Genomic DNA, 18,826 nt, shown 5'->3' with positions numbered 1-18,826 from the left:
TTATGACCCAATAAAGATGTTAAAAAAAAAAAAAAGAAAGAAAGAAATGGCCTTTCACCTGTGACGAGGGCAATAATCTGACAACTTCCAGAGGCAGGGCCATTAGGAACCACCACAGCATGTGAGCCAAGGTGACACTCTTCCCAGGCAGTTCCTATTAAAGAATGATCATGGTGGGAATGCTGTGTGGCTATTTCTACCCAATTGGAGACTCTTCTCATGGAACCCTTTTGCTCTGGTGCTCCCTAATGGGTTGGCTGAGACTTTCTCAGAACTGTATCATAGTCTGAGCTCTCCCTGCCCAATCCTTCTTGTCTCCTTTCCTTTCACAGGAGTCATTGCAACATCCTACTCTGAAAGCTTTCCTTGTCCAAACATGTTTCCTCTCCTTTTGTCTTTCTATTATATAGGTACTCTACTCCCTTCCCTCAATAAAGCCCTTGCACTCCTAATGCTGTCTCAGCATCTGCCTCTCTGAAAAACAAATTTGACACAGGTAGTCAGTAAATCATAGCCTTAATTTGAAGCACTAAACTAATAAAGATGAAAAACAAATTAGCCTTTGATGACCATGAAAATCACAACTTTCCTATACCAAACAGATCTGCCTCAAAAATCAACTTCCTATTTTACCTAGCCAGATTTGCATCCATATATGCCACATTCTCAAGTTATGCATTTAATTAAACCTTTACTTCCCTCTCCTTGCTTTCTGATGCTTGTAAGGTCTTACACCACTTTGTTTTTCCAAATGGATGGGTGAAAGGAATGATTAAAGAGCACCCTGTGATAACTCTTCTTTGCAGTGAATTGCACTGGAAGGGCCTTTGTCTTCAATTCAGCACCCCTCCACGGATACCCCAAGTGCTCTTCTCCACTTCCTAGCACACCTCCTGGATTCACATCTCACACTTCCGAGATCCACCACTAATACCTGAATTCTATTCTGGTACGTAGATCCTTTTAACCTCAAGGCAATTCATTGGGTTTTCATTTGTGTTCAGATGGATTTACCTTTTAAAAATGTACAAAGTATTTAGCTTTTATTTATGCCTTGGATCCACATTTATAGGCTGTAAAATCCTATGGGACAAGGGGCCAGGATAATGATATATACATTTTTGTATCCATGACAGCACCTACTCTGAGGTCTTCTGCACAGTATAGGCTTAAATAAAATTTCACTGATTTGACTTGATGGTAATAATTGGACAAATAGAAGTAAATTCCTTTCAACAGACGCCAAGCATGATAAAATACCAAGAATCATACATTCTAAAAAGGAAAGAAAAACAAAAATGAATGTGTATTATTGAATACTTGCTATGCGAAGGCATTATGTGCTTTACAGAAGTCAAATTATTTAACCCTCATGACACTAAGAGCAAGTTATTTTAAGATACCTTGAGGATGAGAAAACACAATGAGTGAGTTTAGGTGCTCTGTGCAAAACAACTAAACTTATAGTAACTGGCAAGGCTGAGATCCAAACCTAAATCAGCCTGACCAGAAGACTGAGATTTTTCCATACGTCCCACACAGAGGAAGGAGAGATGACACAAGCACATCTAGAGGTAACATCTACTCCAACAAAAGTATAACAGATTTAAATGTAATAATATTTTAGAGTAGGGGGAGGTTACTTCCTAATTGGGTAACTCAAAGAACAAAATGACATTGATTTGGGCCTTGAAAAATACCTAAGATTTCCACAAATGGAGATAGGGAAGAAGAGATAAAACAAGGAAAACCAGGGCTGGGTCAGTGTGTGCTGGGAGTGAAGAGGTTATTGGAAACACAAGCCGGAAAAAAAACTGGTTAGCATGAGTTTACAGGAAGCTTTGAAAACCATGCTAAGAAGCTGGGACACAATTTTTGTATGCAAAAAGAAGTCATCAAAGGTTTTTGGCAAGGAATAATATTATCAGCACTGGCAGCATCATAATGGGGAAATGAAAGCAGAGAGTCCATTTAGGAGAATATGACATTAGTCCAGGCAAGAGACAGTGGGAGGCTGGACTAGGGCACCGGTGAACAAAGAAGGGAGACAAAGAACAGAGCCATAAGAGGGTTGAGAGATAGAGTCAAAGATAACTGAAAACAATGTGGCTAGCTGGGTATATGAGGATTCAATGAATAGACAAAAAGAGAATAGGAGGAAGAAGAGAAGATTTGGAAAGAAAATGATTTACTCATTTCTGTACCAAAAGCAAACTGGTTGATTGATGGCTAACACCCTAATCCAACCAGTTCCTGGTTCTCTCAGTTTATGCAGAACTGAGTGATAGACTCACAGTTGATGGAAAAAATAAAGGACCTCCTTCCCATCAAGAGTCAAATCTGCTGCCTTTCTGTTCCTCAATCAACCAGGAACTAAGTATCAAACAGCCAGAATGGCTCACATGGAAGCATTTCTCAACACTTGATATGTTGGACAGGAAAATGTGAGCTGGAGAAGGGCTGCAAGAGATTATGGAGCTGGAAGAGAAAAAAGATGCTAATCTGGACAGATGTCATTGCCCACTGAGACGCGACCACCCACTAAATCACATTACTCCTTTACCGCCACTTTGCAGATTCACATTAGAGAAGAGATGCACATACACCCCAAGATGTGATTCACTTTTCAAGAACTTAAAATTTTCCTGTTGTAAAATCTAATCACCTTATCATAATTTAGACTATTTTATACAATTAAACCCTTTTAATTAGCACACCCTGTTGTAGCAAGAAATGTATCTTAAACTCTCATCAGAGACTGATGGAAATTATACAATGGAGGGAGATAGTCACTATTCGTGACTTTGTTTAGTGGCAATTTAGAAAACACTTTCAAAACTCTAGGAAAAATATATAGACTTATTCAGCAACTTTAAAAGCTTTTATGTAAAAAAAAAAGCCAGCATTTATCTTATTTGAATAGCACATAATATTTTCCTATTCTTTCAACAAGATACCATAATGTGAAAATCTTCACAATAAACTAAATGCTTATTGACTAATGGAAACCACTGCATGCCAAAAGGGGAATGAAGCATGGAATGAATGAGCAGCATGTTTACGTTCACAAAAGTTATTCATATCTACTAAAAACCTATATGTAGCCTCATGGCTGCTACTACGTTTTGATATAAATATGTGCTTTTTATTCTTTTATTATACAGTACTTTTTTTGTTTCTCCTCAACTTCCCTACCTTCTTTTTGCCAGTAACACAATGCCACAGATGACACATGTGCATTGTCCCTATTCAGCCCAGACAAAAGAATGTGACTTTTAAAAGCTGCCAGGTTACTTTTCAAACAGGATGTTTATTAGAATAAACATGAAGATATATTTTTCAAAAATACAGTTTGACCTTATATATTGTTTTACATGTGCTTTATATGTTGGGGTTTTTTTTTCCTCCTAGATCTCACAACTACCTACTGGAATTTTATCCTTCTTTCCCTGTATATTCAATACTCATTGAGAGTGAGAGATTTAAAGACACATCCATGGAGTCATCATATGAAGAAAAAGCAGAAAGCTGTGCCGTATCACTATCTCTTCACTCCATCTACCGCTTCATCAGACCCAAGTCTATGACTCCCTTAAACGGCGCCATAAATTCAAGCATTCATAACAAAATACTGAGTTATATTTAGCAGTATTCCTAACGATACTAGCATTTTGACCCTATGACCTGCCCTTCTATTTCAACCTGGTTCTTCTAGCAATGTGAAAGCCTATTTAATCCAAGACAGCTGGGCTCTGACTTACTATTCTTTCCAGGCTTTGGGGGGAAATTCCCTCAATAATACATAGGCTAGCAATTGCTTCTTTACTAAAAATACCTTCACCTACAAAACAAAACTTTTCCAATTACAGTCAATTTCCAATTTTTCTTTTTGACACAAGTTCTCAAAGATTATATAAAGAAACCTACAATACCTTCTCTTTCTCATTTCCAAGATGATATGAAAGTGCTTCACTTGTGTCTGTCCTTTAACAAAATAAATAGGCAATGGAAGAGGATAATCTGAATTGCATCCAATTCACAGGCTTCCTCTTTGCCTAAATCAAATCTGAGCTTAAGACTTTGCAATATGCTGGTAAGCATTATCAGAGCTTGGTCTATCTGTTAACAGCAGATACAAAATGTTAGCTGATATAATTTGACCGTCAGATACATTATAAAAAGTTTCACTACATGTAAGCTGTGTCTACATAAAACACAGCTATCTAACATTCAAAAGCATCTCCTTGCTCTACATTAACTACAAATTCTACTGATTTCAAAGACAGTGTTGAGGTTGCCAGCAATCATGCCATTCTTACACGCACATCCCCTTGGGGGTCCATAGTTTTTTAACAGTCCCACAACAGGCATACCTCTTAATCCAACCAATTTATACAGCTCAATGAGTTGACTCAGAATTCAGAAATGCCACTTTCCCATATTAACTGGAAAAAACAACAACAACATATATAACCCTTTGTGAATTAGGATGCTCAAATATTTTGGTCATAAACAATTGTTTGGTCATGTATACATCTGGTCTTTAGAAATTTAAATAATATGACCAGTGGGACCCAGTAGGCATCAACAAACATGTATTGATTATGAACAAACACTAATTTTTCAAAAGCATTAACTCTCTTGGGAACTATATTCTTGGGGACAGGTGATTTGTTAAACAGACCATCCTGTACTTACACAGCATATACATTCCTAAAATGTGAATTCTTTTTCCCTTTTATAGAAAACAGACCCTGAACATTCTGTTCCTTACAACTTTTAAGGGACACCTATCATCAAACTACCCACCTGGGAGAACTACACTTATTAAATCAATTCATTACCATTTTCTTAACATCTAACCAGAACACCAAATGTCCTTTTTCATAAATCTAAACAATTCTGGGGGAGCAAAAATAAGATAAGGGGTTCTTTTGTCATAAGCTTAAAAAATAATTAAAAAAAATGTTTTTCTAGGGCTTCCCTGGTGGAGCAGTGGTTGAAGTCCGCCTGCCGATGCAGGGGACACGGGTTCGTGTCCAGTCTGGGAAGATCCCACGTGCCGTGGAGCGGCTGGGTCCGTGAGCCGTGGCCGCTGGGCCTGCGTGTCCGGAGCCTGTGCTCCGCAACGGGAGAGGCCACAACAGTGAGAGGCCTGCGTACCGCAAAAAAAAAAAAAAAAAAAAGTTTTTCTAGCTCGTACTTACTGAGGGCTTACTATGCACCTGATATTGGTCTATGTCTTTAACGTGTCTAAATCATCTGATCCTTACAATCCCTCTTTGAGTGAGGTACTATTATCCTTATTTTTAGAGGGAGAAATTGAAGCACAGAGAGGTAAAATACTGTGGCTAAGAATACAGAACTAAGAAGAGAGAAAGCCAGAACCCAAACCCGAGGAGTCTGATTCCAGAGTTCACACGCTTCTTCTAACCAACTTTTTGCCTGGTATTAGGAGAAGATAAAAACGCCTCTTTTTATATCTTCTTTCTGATTCAGAACAAGGACATTTAGCTCCAGAAGAAACAAGCAGACTGTTCAGGAACTAACTGCTTGGAGATCCTATGTGTAAGAACAAATCTCGTGAGACATACTGACCAATTTGATCAGTATGGAGGGGTCATACTGGAGGGGCCCTAGGCAAAATAAAAGTACTTTCTGTTCTTATTTTTCCCCCTTTCCTTTTTCTTTCCTTATCCTTGTGTCCAAAGCTCATATATGGCCAAAATACACTGATATTCATGCCAAGACTCAAAAATATTGAATTCTTGGACTTCCCTGGTGGTGCAGTGGTTAAGAATCTGCCTGTCAATGCAGGGGACACGGGTTCATGCCCTGGTCCGGGAAGATCCCACATGCCGCAGAGCAACTAAGCCCGTGGGCCATGGCCGCTGAGCCTGCGCGTCCGGAGCCTGTGCTCCGCAACGGGAGAGGCCACAACAGTGAGAGGCCCGCGTACTGCAAAAAAAAAAAAAAAAAAAAAAAAAAAAAAGTTCAAACAACTAAAATCATAGGAACAATTTTCAGTCTTTTTACTCAACTGAAAAAATATAGCAGAACCTCACTAGGAAGAAAGAAAATAACATGAATGTTATTATACACTTTAAGTGACTGTAAACACCACCATGTTATTTAATCTACAGTATAACCCTATACATGTGATATCAAAATATTTGAAAGTAGCCTTGCCACTTGTACCATCTAGCAATATTATGGTATCATCAAGCTAAGACCATATAATGCTACTCTGGAAATAATAAGATACAGAGGTATGTTACCAGGACTATATACGTTCGACAAAGGAAATACTCTCTCTAAATGGTAACCATATTATCTGCACATACCATGCAAAATTCTTACAAACACAAATTCACACTCCATCTTACAAGTAACTGTGATTGATAAATGGATTATGTTAGAATTCCCTCTAGCAAACAGTGAACAAGCAGCTTTAATGAGGCTTATGACCCTACCCTATGGATATCCTAGGGAATCTGAAAGTGAGTATTTTGCCACCAGATACAGGTCAGGTGCTACAATTCCTGCTCCCAGATCATTAATTTCTTTTTCTAAATTTAAACTTTTTAACTTCTTTAGCTATGCAACAATAATCAAGACACTTTGGAAACAGTATAAGAAACATTACTTTCAGCAATAAGCATTAAGTACTTGGAAAACATGTTTTCAGAGAAACACAGACTTTTCCAGCAAGAAGGAACTTTTGAGATCACTTAGAGTCCCACATTTTATACAGTAAATAGCCAAAGTCTACACAGGTTAAACGATTTTCTGAAAGCTGTAATTCTGTTCAGTGTCAGAGCTGGGACCAGAACCTGGTTTCCTGACTTCCAGTCTAGCACAAGTCCCAGTAATCAAACACGTGTTTGTAAAAATCGGAGGTTTCCAATGGTATACTTATCACTCCAGATGCTGATATGAAGAACTGTTCTTCTCTATCTGTGAGGGCCACCACCTTCGACTTAGCAGGAGCTTTGGGGCAGAAACACACGGCGCATGATGGGGTCAAGGAGCTGAACAATCAAGTACCAGTTAGTCCTGGTACTAAGTGAGAGGTATTGGCCTCATGTCCTGAGAAGTCAGTAAAGTAGTTCTTGAAGGGTTATTACAAAAGGAACACTAACCTAGGTTCTGTGAGGAATACAAAAGAAGGAAGAGAAGTATACCTTCCTATAAGTCTCAAGGAGTTCTTTCTAGTTCAGAATATAAGACAACATAAGACAAGTGAAACTTGAGTGCTCATGTGTGTAAAATACACATTAGAAGCTAAAGGAAATTAGAAACAGAGATCAGTGCAGATCAAAATCATCAAGAAAGGCTGCAGGTAAGAGCAGGGATGTAGGCTTTGTGTGAAAAAACAACATGCTTCTGATCAACAAAGGGGTGGCCTTCCATAAATAAAAAGGTGGGTACAAACCCTGATTTTAGTTAAAGTGCTTCAACTTCCTTCACTAGTGACACCGGGAGATGCAGCCAAATGAACGGTCCTACTCACTGGCAAAACCATCACTCAGTATCATTTCTGGTAATACTATTTTAGTTTAAAGAATTTTTTAACCAAACCAGTACACTTGATTTCTATTTCTTGTACAAAGTACAATAATAGCACTAAAGCATTTTCTTTAATCTTTTGTCTAAAATAAAGATTTTTTAAAATATCTTACTAAAACAGAGATGATGTAAAGAAGTACCTAAAAAATCCCAGATTTTTTAAAAATGAGATTTTTCCACAGATGAAGTTGGGATTGTTTTTCTTTCAGTAAAAATGTTGAAAATCATGAAAGAAAGAAGGTAAAGGGTGTACACTTCAAGAATCTTCAAAATTCTCTATTTAGATAGTATCAGATGAATTATCAAGAAATGGCCAAAATGCTATTAAAATACAGGGAAAGTGATGAGAAGAATCAAAATAATCTACAATAGGCCATTCGGACTCTCAATGGGGCTTTTTTTTTTTTTTGCGTTACGCGGGCCTCTCACTGTTGTGGCCTCTCCCATTGCGGAGCACAGGCTCCAGACACGTAGGCTCATTGGCCATGGCTCACGGGCCCAGTGCTCTGAGGCATGTGGGATCTTCCCGGACCGGGGCACAAACCCGTGTCCCCTGCATCAGCAGGCGGACTCTCAACCACTGTGCCACCAGGGAAGCCCAATGGGGCTATTTTTAAAGAAAAACATTGCTTGATCCCACTATGAATATTATTTTGGGAAATTTTTCCCCAAAAACCCAACAAAATAAAAACATTCCAGAACATCAATTGTGCCCCCAATTGGCTATCCAGGACATGCCTTTTTTTGTGGTACGCGGGCCTCTCACTGTTGTGGCCTCTCCCGTTCCGGAGCACAGGCTCCGGATGCACAGGCTCAGCGGCCATGGCTCACGGGCCCAGCCGCTCTGCCGCGGCATGTGGTATCTTCCCGGACTGGGGCACGAATCTATGTCCCCTGCATCGGCAGGCGGACTCTCAACCACTGAGCCACCAGGGAAGCCCCAGGACATGACTTTTGATTATTATCCTTGTCAGAACTCTTCCATTCCACCGTAACTAAGAAGGCTGCTGTTTTTATCCAATACTTCTTTGACTCTACTTCCCAATTTTACCTCAATCCTAACAACCCTATTGCTTTGACAAAGGCTGTACCAATGTCAACTTTTCTTGCCTTTTTCTCTTGCCAAATATTCAACAACATCTTCCCTCTCTAATTTTGAATCTTTTTTTCCCACTTATTTTTTTTTTGTTCATTAAATAGCTTACTGCTGAAGTTCCTTTCTCCATAGTTTAAATTTAAAACACACATGAAGAGAGAAGTAACATTTAAAACAATAAACCAAGAAAACTTTCTGGAAATAAAAGGCTTATTTTATATATCAAAAGGGCCCCATCAGATATCTGGGAAAACTGATACACAATGATCTACTCTAAAACATATCCTGGTAAAATGATTAGACACTATTAATAAAGGAAAAGATCCTGAAGAGATCATGGCAAAAAGGACAAATAACATACAATAGTAAGTATTAAACTGGCAGCAGACTTATTAAAAGCAAACTGCAAACAAGGCAAAAATAGACCAGCCTTTTCAAGAAATTCAAGGACAAAAAGTATGAACTAAATATTTTAAATCCATCCAAGCTACCCTTCAGGCATCAATGCTATTGCAAACGTTTTATACATGCAAGGGAATGCTATACCCATGGGTACTTCTCGAACAATCTACTAGAAGATTAGTTTCAAACAATCAAAAGATGAGTAACTTTGGCAAAAGGACAGAAGGGTGAGCATTTAATATAATTATCTCTAACACTAAAAAAACAAGGCTAGGGATAAATGAAGAACATACAAATGATATATATTCTGACCAAGTAGTATGACTTCAAGACAACAGTAAGGAAAGGAGGAAAGTAAAATAAACTCACTGATAGTGAACTTATTAAAGTTGTGGTAAAAAAAATACCACAAAAGACTATCATAGTAGTACTAAAAAGTTAAACACAGAAGAGTGGGCTCAAAGCATCTTTAAAAGGTGTAAATACCAAGATTATCACTACAACAAAAATATAAACTTTCATAAACAGATTCCTCCTCCACAAAAAAACTTAAAAGAATATAAGATCAAAGAAAACACACAAGAAACACAACAAACATAACTATGAATATTTACCAAATGACACAGCAATGATCTTTATAAAACAGAAACTACAGCAGAATCAAGGAAACCAACAGAAACACATTAACCATTGAAGGCTTAAATACCACTCTCAGTTCAAAATAGATCAAGTGGACAAAAACTAAATGAAGATATAGAAGACATAAATAATACAGTCAATAAGGTAGATCTTCTGGAAAGATATTAAACTTTACACTGTGAAAACAGAGACTATATTTTCCTCAAGAAAACATGGAAGACTGACAAAAACTGATCCTCTTCTAAGTCATGATAAAAGCTTCAGTGCATTCCAAATATAATTATTATAAACAATACTCTGACCATCTTGTCACAAGTCTAGATTTTAATAACCAAAAATTTTTAAGAGGTCTTTCTACATGAAAACTTAAAAACCTTCTACTGCACTGCTTTTTGTTGAAGAAATACAAACATTCTAAAAAATAAAGATAATAAAAACACTACATATCAAAATCCATGAAGTACAATATAAAGCAGTGACCAGAGGAAAAATCATGGCCTTAAACACCTACAGAAGTAAAAAAATTTTAAATGAATATAAATGAATTAGATCCCAAATTGAAGACCAAGAAAAAAGAACAAAAGGGTCAAATTAAAAGAGCACAAGAAAAGATATAACAAAGACAAAATCAGAAATTAATGAAATAGAAAGAAAAAACAATATATCTCATTAATAAATCAAATCCAAGTTTGCTGAAAAATTAACATAATGGACAAACTAGCTACTTTCATCAAGGTAAAAAAAAGAAGAAGAAAAAGCAAAAATAAAAAATAACTAGAAGGAAACAATCATTGAAGGGGAAGAAATTTAAAAGTCCTAAGAGAGTACAATGCAGATCACCAAATAAATTTGAGAAACTAGACAAAACTGCTAACTACTAAAATTGACCCAACTAGAGATTAAAGAGCTTAACAATCAATTTCCATGGGAAAAAATTGAGAGTTACAAGGAATGTCCTCAGCAGAACCAGAGAATTTCACATTAAAAAAAAAAAATGGTGCCAATATAGTAGAAATAGTTCTGGAACACAGAAAATGAAGGTAAACCTCAAATTCTTTTTATGAAGCAAGTTGAATGTTGACACCTGAATCTGATAAAAAAAATAGTACAAAAACAGATAATTACAGGCCAATATCACTTATAAATACCAATAAGAAAATACTACATAAAATATTACTGAACACACTTCAGTATCATATTAAGTAAATAATATACCATAACAAAGTGAGATTTATTCCTGGAAAGTACGGTTGGTTCAATATTAGAAGCACAGCAATATATTATACTATATTAACTGACCTGAGAAAAACGTGATAATTTCCGTACATGCTAAACAATCACTGGACAAAATTCAATACCCATTCCATACAAACAAAACATCCATTCAAGAACAGAGGAACTGGTGATTATTTCCTTAATATAACTATAAAGACACACACACACTCACATACACATATTCACATATACACAGATGTGCCTTAGTCCTAAAGCCAGTATCAATCACATTTAGTGGGGTACTACTTTAGGCATTTCCAATAAGATCAAGAAGAGGAAAGAATGGTCACGAACTTCACTACAATTTACTATATGCTGGATGCATATTAGGGAAAACAAATAGGAAATATAAGAAGTGGAAAAGAAGGAAAACTATTATCTCCTTGTATATGATACACAGTTTCCTAAGGAAACCCTGGAGAATCATTACTAAAACTACCCCCAAATTCAATAAATTAACAGGATATAAAATGAATGCATAAAAATCAGTAACTTTCATATACACAAACAATAATCACTTAGAAGATAAAATGGTAGACTAAAACTGCACTGACAGTACAAAAAAAAATGGTTTAATATTTAGGAATAAGTGTAGCAAGAAATGTGTAAAACTAATATGAGGAAAGCTTTAAAATACCTCAGAAGATACAAAAGTAAAAACTGGTGAAATTCAAAAACATTCCCTGTTGTTGAATAGAATATCTATAATCATAAAGATGTCAGGTTTTCCCTAAATTAATTTAACAAAATTCCAATGAAAATGCTACACAACAAAATATAGAAAAATATGAATAGCTAGAATTTCACTGAAAAAGAAAATCTACGAGGCACTACCAGTCCTACCAGATATTAAAATACACTACAAAGCCTCAGAAATTAATGCACTAGTATGGCAATGAAGCATAAATAGACAGTCAGACCAGAAGGATTCAATGGAAAGTACATGAATAAATTCAAGTATGTACGGAAATTTAGTATATAATAAAGATGGCAATAATATCACTGAAGCAAAGTTTTTTATTTTTAATAAATATTGTTGAAAACTTGGAAAATCAATTAGGAAAAGATAAAATTTGGTTGATACCTCCTGTCATGTAAAAGAATAACCTCTAAGTGAAAAAGAGATTTAAATGTAAAGAATGAAATCATATAATAAAATTCATATACACCTGTCTGTAGAACAAGGTTACTAACCACAACTCAATATCCATAGTAAATGAAAGATTGATAAATTTGACCACATTAAAAATTTATCTTCTACATGACAATAAAACAACACAAGTATAATCAAAGAAGAAAAGTCAAATTGGGAGGAAATATCTGCAAAATATATAATAGATTAATGACTAATATAATTCATATCTAAAGAACTCTTCAAAATCAAGGAATAAAAACAAAAAAAAGTTAGAAAAATGGGCAAAAGACATGAGCAGACAATTCACAATAAATAAATAAATAAATTTTAAAAACTGGTCCTTTTTACTTACAGCAATGAGGGAATACAACGCCTGGATTTATGCTCGCACTTCATGTGGGATAAATAAAACAATAACTTTTAAAAAACCTACTGCTGGATATAACCACACATTTACTATAATGGCTTAAATGTTTAAAACTAATGAAACCAAGTGGTGGCAAGATATGAGAAAACTGGAATTTTCCAAGTTGCTGGTGGGAAGGTATAATGGTACAATCACTCTGGAAAACAGTGTGGCTGTTTCTTTTAAAGTTAAACATACACTTCCACACAATCTGGAAATTCCACTCCTAGCTATTTACCCGGAAGAAGTTAAAATATATACCTATACAAAAACCTGTACATGAATGTTTATACATCTTCATTCATAATGGTCAAAAACTGGAAACAACACAAATATCTATCCAGAGGTAAACAGATAAAGAAACTGCAGTAGTTTCCAATGGACTACTACCTATCATTAAAGAGGAATGAACTACTAATGAACTACAGCATGGATAAATCTCAGAAATATTATGCTAAGTAAAGGAAGCCAGACACAAAGAGTAAAAAGCTGTAATTCCATTTATATGACATCCCTAAAAATGAAAAAAAAAAAAATAGGGGCAGAAATCATTTCCTCAGGGTGAGAAAAGGGGACTGACTGACAGAATTTCTGAGGATGATAGAAATGCTCTGTCTTGATTATAGTAGTGGTTATATGATATACATGTGTCAAAACACATCAAACTATACATTTAAAAGGATGAACTTTACTGTTTGTAAATTATACTTCAATAAACCTAATCTTAAAAAAGTATGCAGACTTTTAAAGGCTTTTAATATATATTTCCAAATTGCCCTTCCATTAACTTAATTTCTTCTACTACTCCCATTTAATTTACATTCCCACTGGCATTCTACAAGTGTCTGCACCCTCATCAGCCTCAATATCATCAGATTATTATTTTAGACTTTTCCTATTTGATAAGTTCTTTTAAAATGTTTCCTCACTGTTTTGATCTGCATATCTCTTAGTTTTTAGTGATGGTGAACTTTTTTTCATTTATTTCTCAGGTAGTCGTATTTCTTTTCTGCTCATTCTTTTAAATCATTATTTTAAGAAATTACTTGGTGTTTTTCTTATTAATTTTCTTAAAGCTTGCTATATATCCTAAAATATTTGTCATAAATATCCTTCCCAGATTTTCACTTGCCTTTCATTTTTCAATTTTTTTAATATACAGATATCTTAAAATTTGAAATTTCACAATATTTTCTACGATTTTGGGGGTATTTTTATTTAGAAATTTCTTTCCTCATGTACAGTTCAGTTAAATATTCAGCTAAATGTTTTCTAATTATTTATAGACTCAATTTTTTAACTCTTTAAATCTCTGTTGATACAGTGGCTACTAGCCACATGTGGTTTTGTAAATGTAAACCAATTAAAATTAAGTTTTTTTTTTTTAAAGAAGATATTGGGGGTAGTTTATTAATTATTTAATTTATTTTTGCTGTGTTGGGTCTTCGTTTCTGTGTGAGGGCTTTCTCTAGTTGTGGCAAGCGGGGGCCACTCTTCATCACGGTGCGTGGGCCTCTCACTATCGCGGCCTCTCTTGTTGCAGAGCACAGGCTCCAGATGCGCAGGCTCAGTAGTTGTGGCTCATGGGCCTAGTTGCTCCGCGGCATGTGGGATCCTCCCAGGCCAGGGCTCGAACCCCGTGTCCCCTGCATTGGCAGGCAGATTCTCAACCACTGCGCCACCAGGGAAGCCCCAAATTAAGCTTTTTTCCTAGGTTTCTTCTAGTTGTATGGTTTCAGGTCTTACGTTTAAGTCTTTAATCCATTTTGAGTTTATTTTTGTGTATGGTATAAGAGTCCAATTTCATTCTTTTGCATGCGTATACCCCATTTTCCCACCACCATTTATTGATGAACTATCTTTGCCCCATCGAATGTTCTTGGCACCCCTGTCAAAAATTAGTTGATCGTATATGCATGGCTCTCTATTCTGTTCCATTGGGCTATGTCTGTTTTTATGCCAATAGCATACTGCTTTGATTACTATAGCATTGTAATATAGTTTGATTCAGGATGTGTAATGCCTCCAGCTTTGTTCTTTCTCAAGATTGCTTTGGCTATTCAGGGTCTTTTGTGGTTCCATACACATTTTAGGATTGGTTTTTTATTTCTGTGAAAAATGCCATTGGAATTTTGGTAGGAATTCCATTGAATCCATTGATTGCTTTGGGTAGTACAGACATTTTAATAATGTTAATTCTTCTAATCCTTGAGAACCGGCCTTGGCAATGATTTTTTGCAATTGAAACCAAAAGCATAGGTAACAAAAACAAAAATAAACAAGTAGGACTACATCAAACTAAAATGATTCTGCATAACCAAGGAAACCATCAACAGAATGAAAAGGCAACCTATGGGACAGGAGAAAATACTTGCAGACCACATATCTGATAAGGGGTTAATATCTAAAATACATAAGAACTCATATAACTCACTCACAAGACAAAATAACCCAATTCAAAAATGGGCAAAGAACCTAAAGAGACACTTTTCCAAAGAAGACATACAAATGGCCAACTAGTATATGAAAAAGTGCTCAACATTATTAATCATCAGGGAAATGAAAAATTAAAACCACAATGAGACAACACCTCATGCCTGTTAGAATGGCTATCAGAGATAACAAGTGCTGTTGAGGGTATGGGAGAAAAGGGAGCCCTTGTACACTGTTGGTGGGAATGTAAATTGGTACAGTCATTATGGAAAACTGTATGGAGGTTCCTCAAAAAAAAAAAAAAAACATTAAAAATTGAACTACCATATGATCCAGCAATCCACTTCTGGGTATATATCTAAAGGAAAAGAAATCATTATCTTGAAGAGATATCTGTATTCCCATGTTACTGCAGCATTATTAAAAACAGCCAAGATACATAAATGACCTTAGTGTCTGCTGATGGATAAATGGATAAAGAAAATGTGGTATATATATGCCATGGAGTATTACTGAGTCATAAAAAAGAAAGAAATATGCCACTTGCAACAACATGGGTGAACCTAGAGGACACTATGCTAGAGAATATTATGCTGAGTGAAATAAACCAAGACACACTGAAAGACAAATGCTGTATGATCTGTTATATGTGGCATATACAAAAGTGAAATTTATAAATCAGAGTATAGAACAGTGGTACCAGGGGCTGGGGTGTGGAAGAAATGGGGAGATGCTGGTCAAAGGGTACAAACTTTTAGTTAGAAGATGAGTAAGTTCTGGGGATCTAATGCCCAACATGGTGACTATAGTTAATAATGCTGTAAACTTCACATTTGCTAAGAGAAGGTCTTAAGTGTTCTCACCACAAAACAAAACAGAAGGTAACTATGTGATCAGTGTGTTAACTTGATTAATCACTTCACAATATATAGTATAATAAATCATCACTTTGTATACCTTAAATAAATCATGTTGTACAACCTAAACATATGCAATTTTTGTCAACTAAACCTCAATAAAGCTGGGGAAGAAATCAAGATGAAAAAAATTGTTAATTAGAATCAAGTTAAATTTAAAATTCAGTTCTTCGGTCACACTAGTCTCATTATTTAAGACTATTTTTTAGAGCAGTTTCAAATTCAATTTTACTAAATGTAGAGCAATTTAGGTAAAACTGAGTGGAAGGTACAGTAAGTTCTCATATACCACTCTCCCCTCCTCCCAAATATAGCCTCGCACACTATCAACATCCCACACCACGGTATTACATCTGTTACAACGGATGAACCTACACCGATACGTCATTATCACCAAAAGTCTACAGTTTACGTTAGGGTCCACTTGTGGTGTTAAATATTCTATGGCTTTTTTTTTTTTCTTTTGCGGTATGTGGGCCTCTCACTGTTGCGGCCTCTCCCTTCGCGGAGCACAGGCTCCGAACGCGCAGGCTCAGCAGCCATGGGTCACGGGCCCAGCCGCTCCGCGGCATGTGGGATCTTCCCGAACCGGGGCACGATCCCGTGTCCCCTGCATCGGCAGGCGGACCCTCAACCACTGCACCACCAGGGAAGCCTGTGCTCATTTCTTTTTAATGTAGAGTACTATTGCATTGTCCAGATGAACCACAGTTTATTTAACTATTAAAGGACATCTTTATTCAAGTTTTGGCAACTATGAATAAATCTGCTATAAACATCTGTGTGTAGGTACTTCTGTGGATATAAGTTTTCCACTCCTCTGGGTAAATACCAAGGAATTTAACTGCCAGATCATATGTTAGAGTATGTTCAGTTTTGTAAGAAACTGTCAAACTGTCTTCCACAGTGGCCATAGCACCAGCAATGAATGAGAGTTCCTGTTGCTCCACATCTTCACCAGCATTTGGTATTGTACTACCCACATTGCCAGTGCTTAACAGCCACGTGTGGCTAATGGCTCCCATACTGGACAGTAACATACAGGATATTTCCATCATCACAAAAAGTTGTATCGGCAATGCTGCTCTGTTTAAAACTTCATTGTTTATACGTGGAAGAAGAACTAAGGTGACAGCCTTTTTTTTTTTCTCTGCATAAATCCATCCCTTCTCTCATTGCATTTTGATGGTTTTTGCTTATATTTGCTCAGAAGTTCAAATCCCTGCTCAGCCACTATATGTCCATTAATAAATTATTTACCCCCCGCCCCCAGTCTCAGCTTCTTCATCCTAATCATTTATCAGGTTAGTGCATTAAATTAGATAAGCAAGATAGGATAAATTACAACACTCATCATGTTAAGTCCTCATTTGCAAACTTTTGCCTGTTAGGAGTTTGTTTATTGAAGGTCTCAGTATGGCACTTTGAAGATCCTTACTGAAGGCAAAAGCTTAATACTGTATTTACCTGATGTGGATTTCTGTAACCCAAAAGTAGATTCGCTGCTTTTATATCAGCATGAACATATTCATTTTCATGTATATATTCCAGTACATCCAACTGTGAAAAGAAATATATAAGGTTATACTGATGTCTATTTAGAACTCCAGATCAACCTGAACATTGTGAATAGAGAATAACATGTATTTTTTTCACATTAACAATGACAAAATGATGTATTTCACAATTATGCATTTATCTATTCTAAAATTATCACATGTGCTGGTCGCTCATCCTGGGAAAAAGGTGAATAAAAGGATCCTCAAATATCAAGTGTTTTAAATGCACCTCTGATGGAGAGGAAGCCAAGACTCAACAATGCCTATGCTCCTGACAGCACGGTGCCCAAATCACACTGTGCAAAGAGGAAAATTATGATAAAATCAGAGACCTGAAGTGAAATAATCATGACGCCCACTCAACAATCCCTCGCCCAAGCAATAATTATAAGTTTTTGGGGCTCCCAGAACAAAAGCCCACGTCCAGGATCAGGCATTCTCCCTCTGTAGAGTAACAGAAAACACCTATGCTTCATCTCTGAAACCCTTGAGACTTGCATGTTACCTACGCCTAATGCTCAATAAACATTTGTTGGCTGGCTAGAGGATGGATGGGAAAATTAATGAGTTCTGTTTGCCATATCCCAACCTGGCATGAGTAGTTGCATTCTATCTAAAGTGGAAAAAATAAAATGGAGCTTAGGCAAACCAAACACAAACAAGATAAGACGAATACGTGGTATAAACAAAATGTGTGCATGGGTGCTATTAAGATTTCATTGCTTTTTATTTGGCAAAGTATATATTATTCATTGCCACACTAATTACTGCCACCATCCCAAACTCATAATAAAAACGTTATAGCACCCCCTTACCACCACATGTGTAGTATGGAAAATAATATATTTTGCCATACTTTGCATTGTTATAAATATAACTGACAAAAGAGAGGTTATTCTTCTAGAAATGCAAGCTTGTTCTGATACGTAAAACAAAGCTGTGAGAAAAAAAAAAAATCAGACTGTAGAACCAAGCCTAATTGAGTTTGTAGTGCCAAACACAGCACATTCTGTCACTTACAGAGCCCACTGTTATCAATTTCACCAAAATAGTATCTATGCTCAATAACTGACATTTCTAGGGCAATAATCCTTCATTCTCTGATAATTCCACAAAGGGCAACAATTTGTATGTTGTAACAAGTAAATAATCTGAAAATGGAGCATGGGAAATAAGTCATTCTTTCTTACCATTCGGATACCTAGCTGCAGGACAGTTGACTTTTTAAAAGTACCATTCTGGTCTGAGATCTTCTGCAAATCTATTCCCAGTCTTTCCATTACCATAAATCTGTAACTATAAGAAGGAGAAGTCAAAAGGAGATGTTAAAATAGCAATGCTGAAACTGTCTATTTATGAATTTGAAACAATGGAAAAATACCCCCAACTTAACAA

General features: G+C 36.2%; 1 protein-coding gene across 10 annotated transcripts in view; it reads right to left on the bottom strand.

Annotated features, from left to right (window-relative positions):
• The window catches only part of VRK2 (VRK serine/threonine kinase 2), a 96,913-nt gene that overhangs the window by 33,463 nt on the left and 44,624 nt on the right, over window positions 1-18,826 (bottom strand). For all 10 annotated transcript variants that reach the window (XM_027131737.1, XM_027131735.1, XM_027131738.1 and 7 more), the window contains 2 exons: window positions 18,622-18,727; window positions 17,340-17,432 (listed from right to left, as the gene is read on the bottom strand). In XM_027131737.1, the coding sequence (XP_026987538.1) occupies window positions 17,340-17,432; window positions 18,622-18,727 (199 nt within the window). The remainder of the gene's footprint in view (window positions 1-17,339; window positions 17,433-18,621; window positions 18,728-18,826) is intronic.

The sequence above is a fragment of the Aethalodelphis obliquidens genome, unplaced genomic scaffold, assembly GCF_003676395.1.
Source record: "Aethalodelphis obliquidens isolate GAN/ISIS:26980383/991018 unplaced genomic scaffold, ASM367639v1 scaffold40, whole genome shotgun sequence".
Lineage (NCBI taxonomy): Eukaryota > Metazoa > Chordata > Mammalia > Artiodactyla > Delphinidae > Aethalodelphis > Aethalodelphis obliquidens.
Note: the sequence above shows the minus strand (reverse complement) of the source record. Positions and strands in the feature narration are given on the sequence as shown.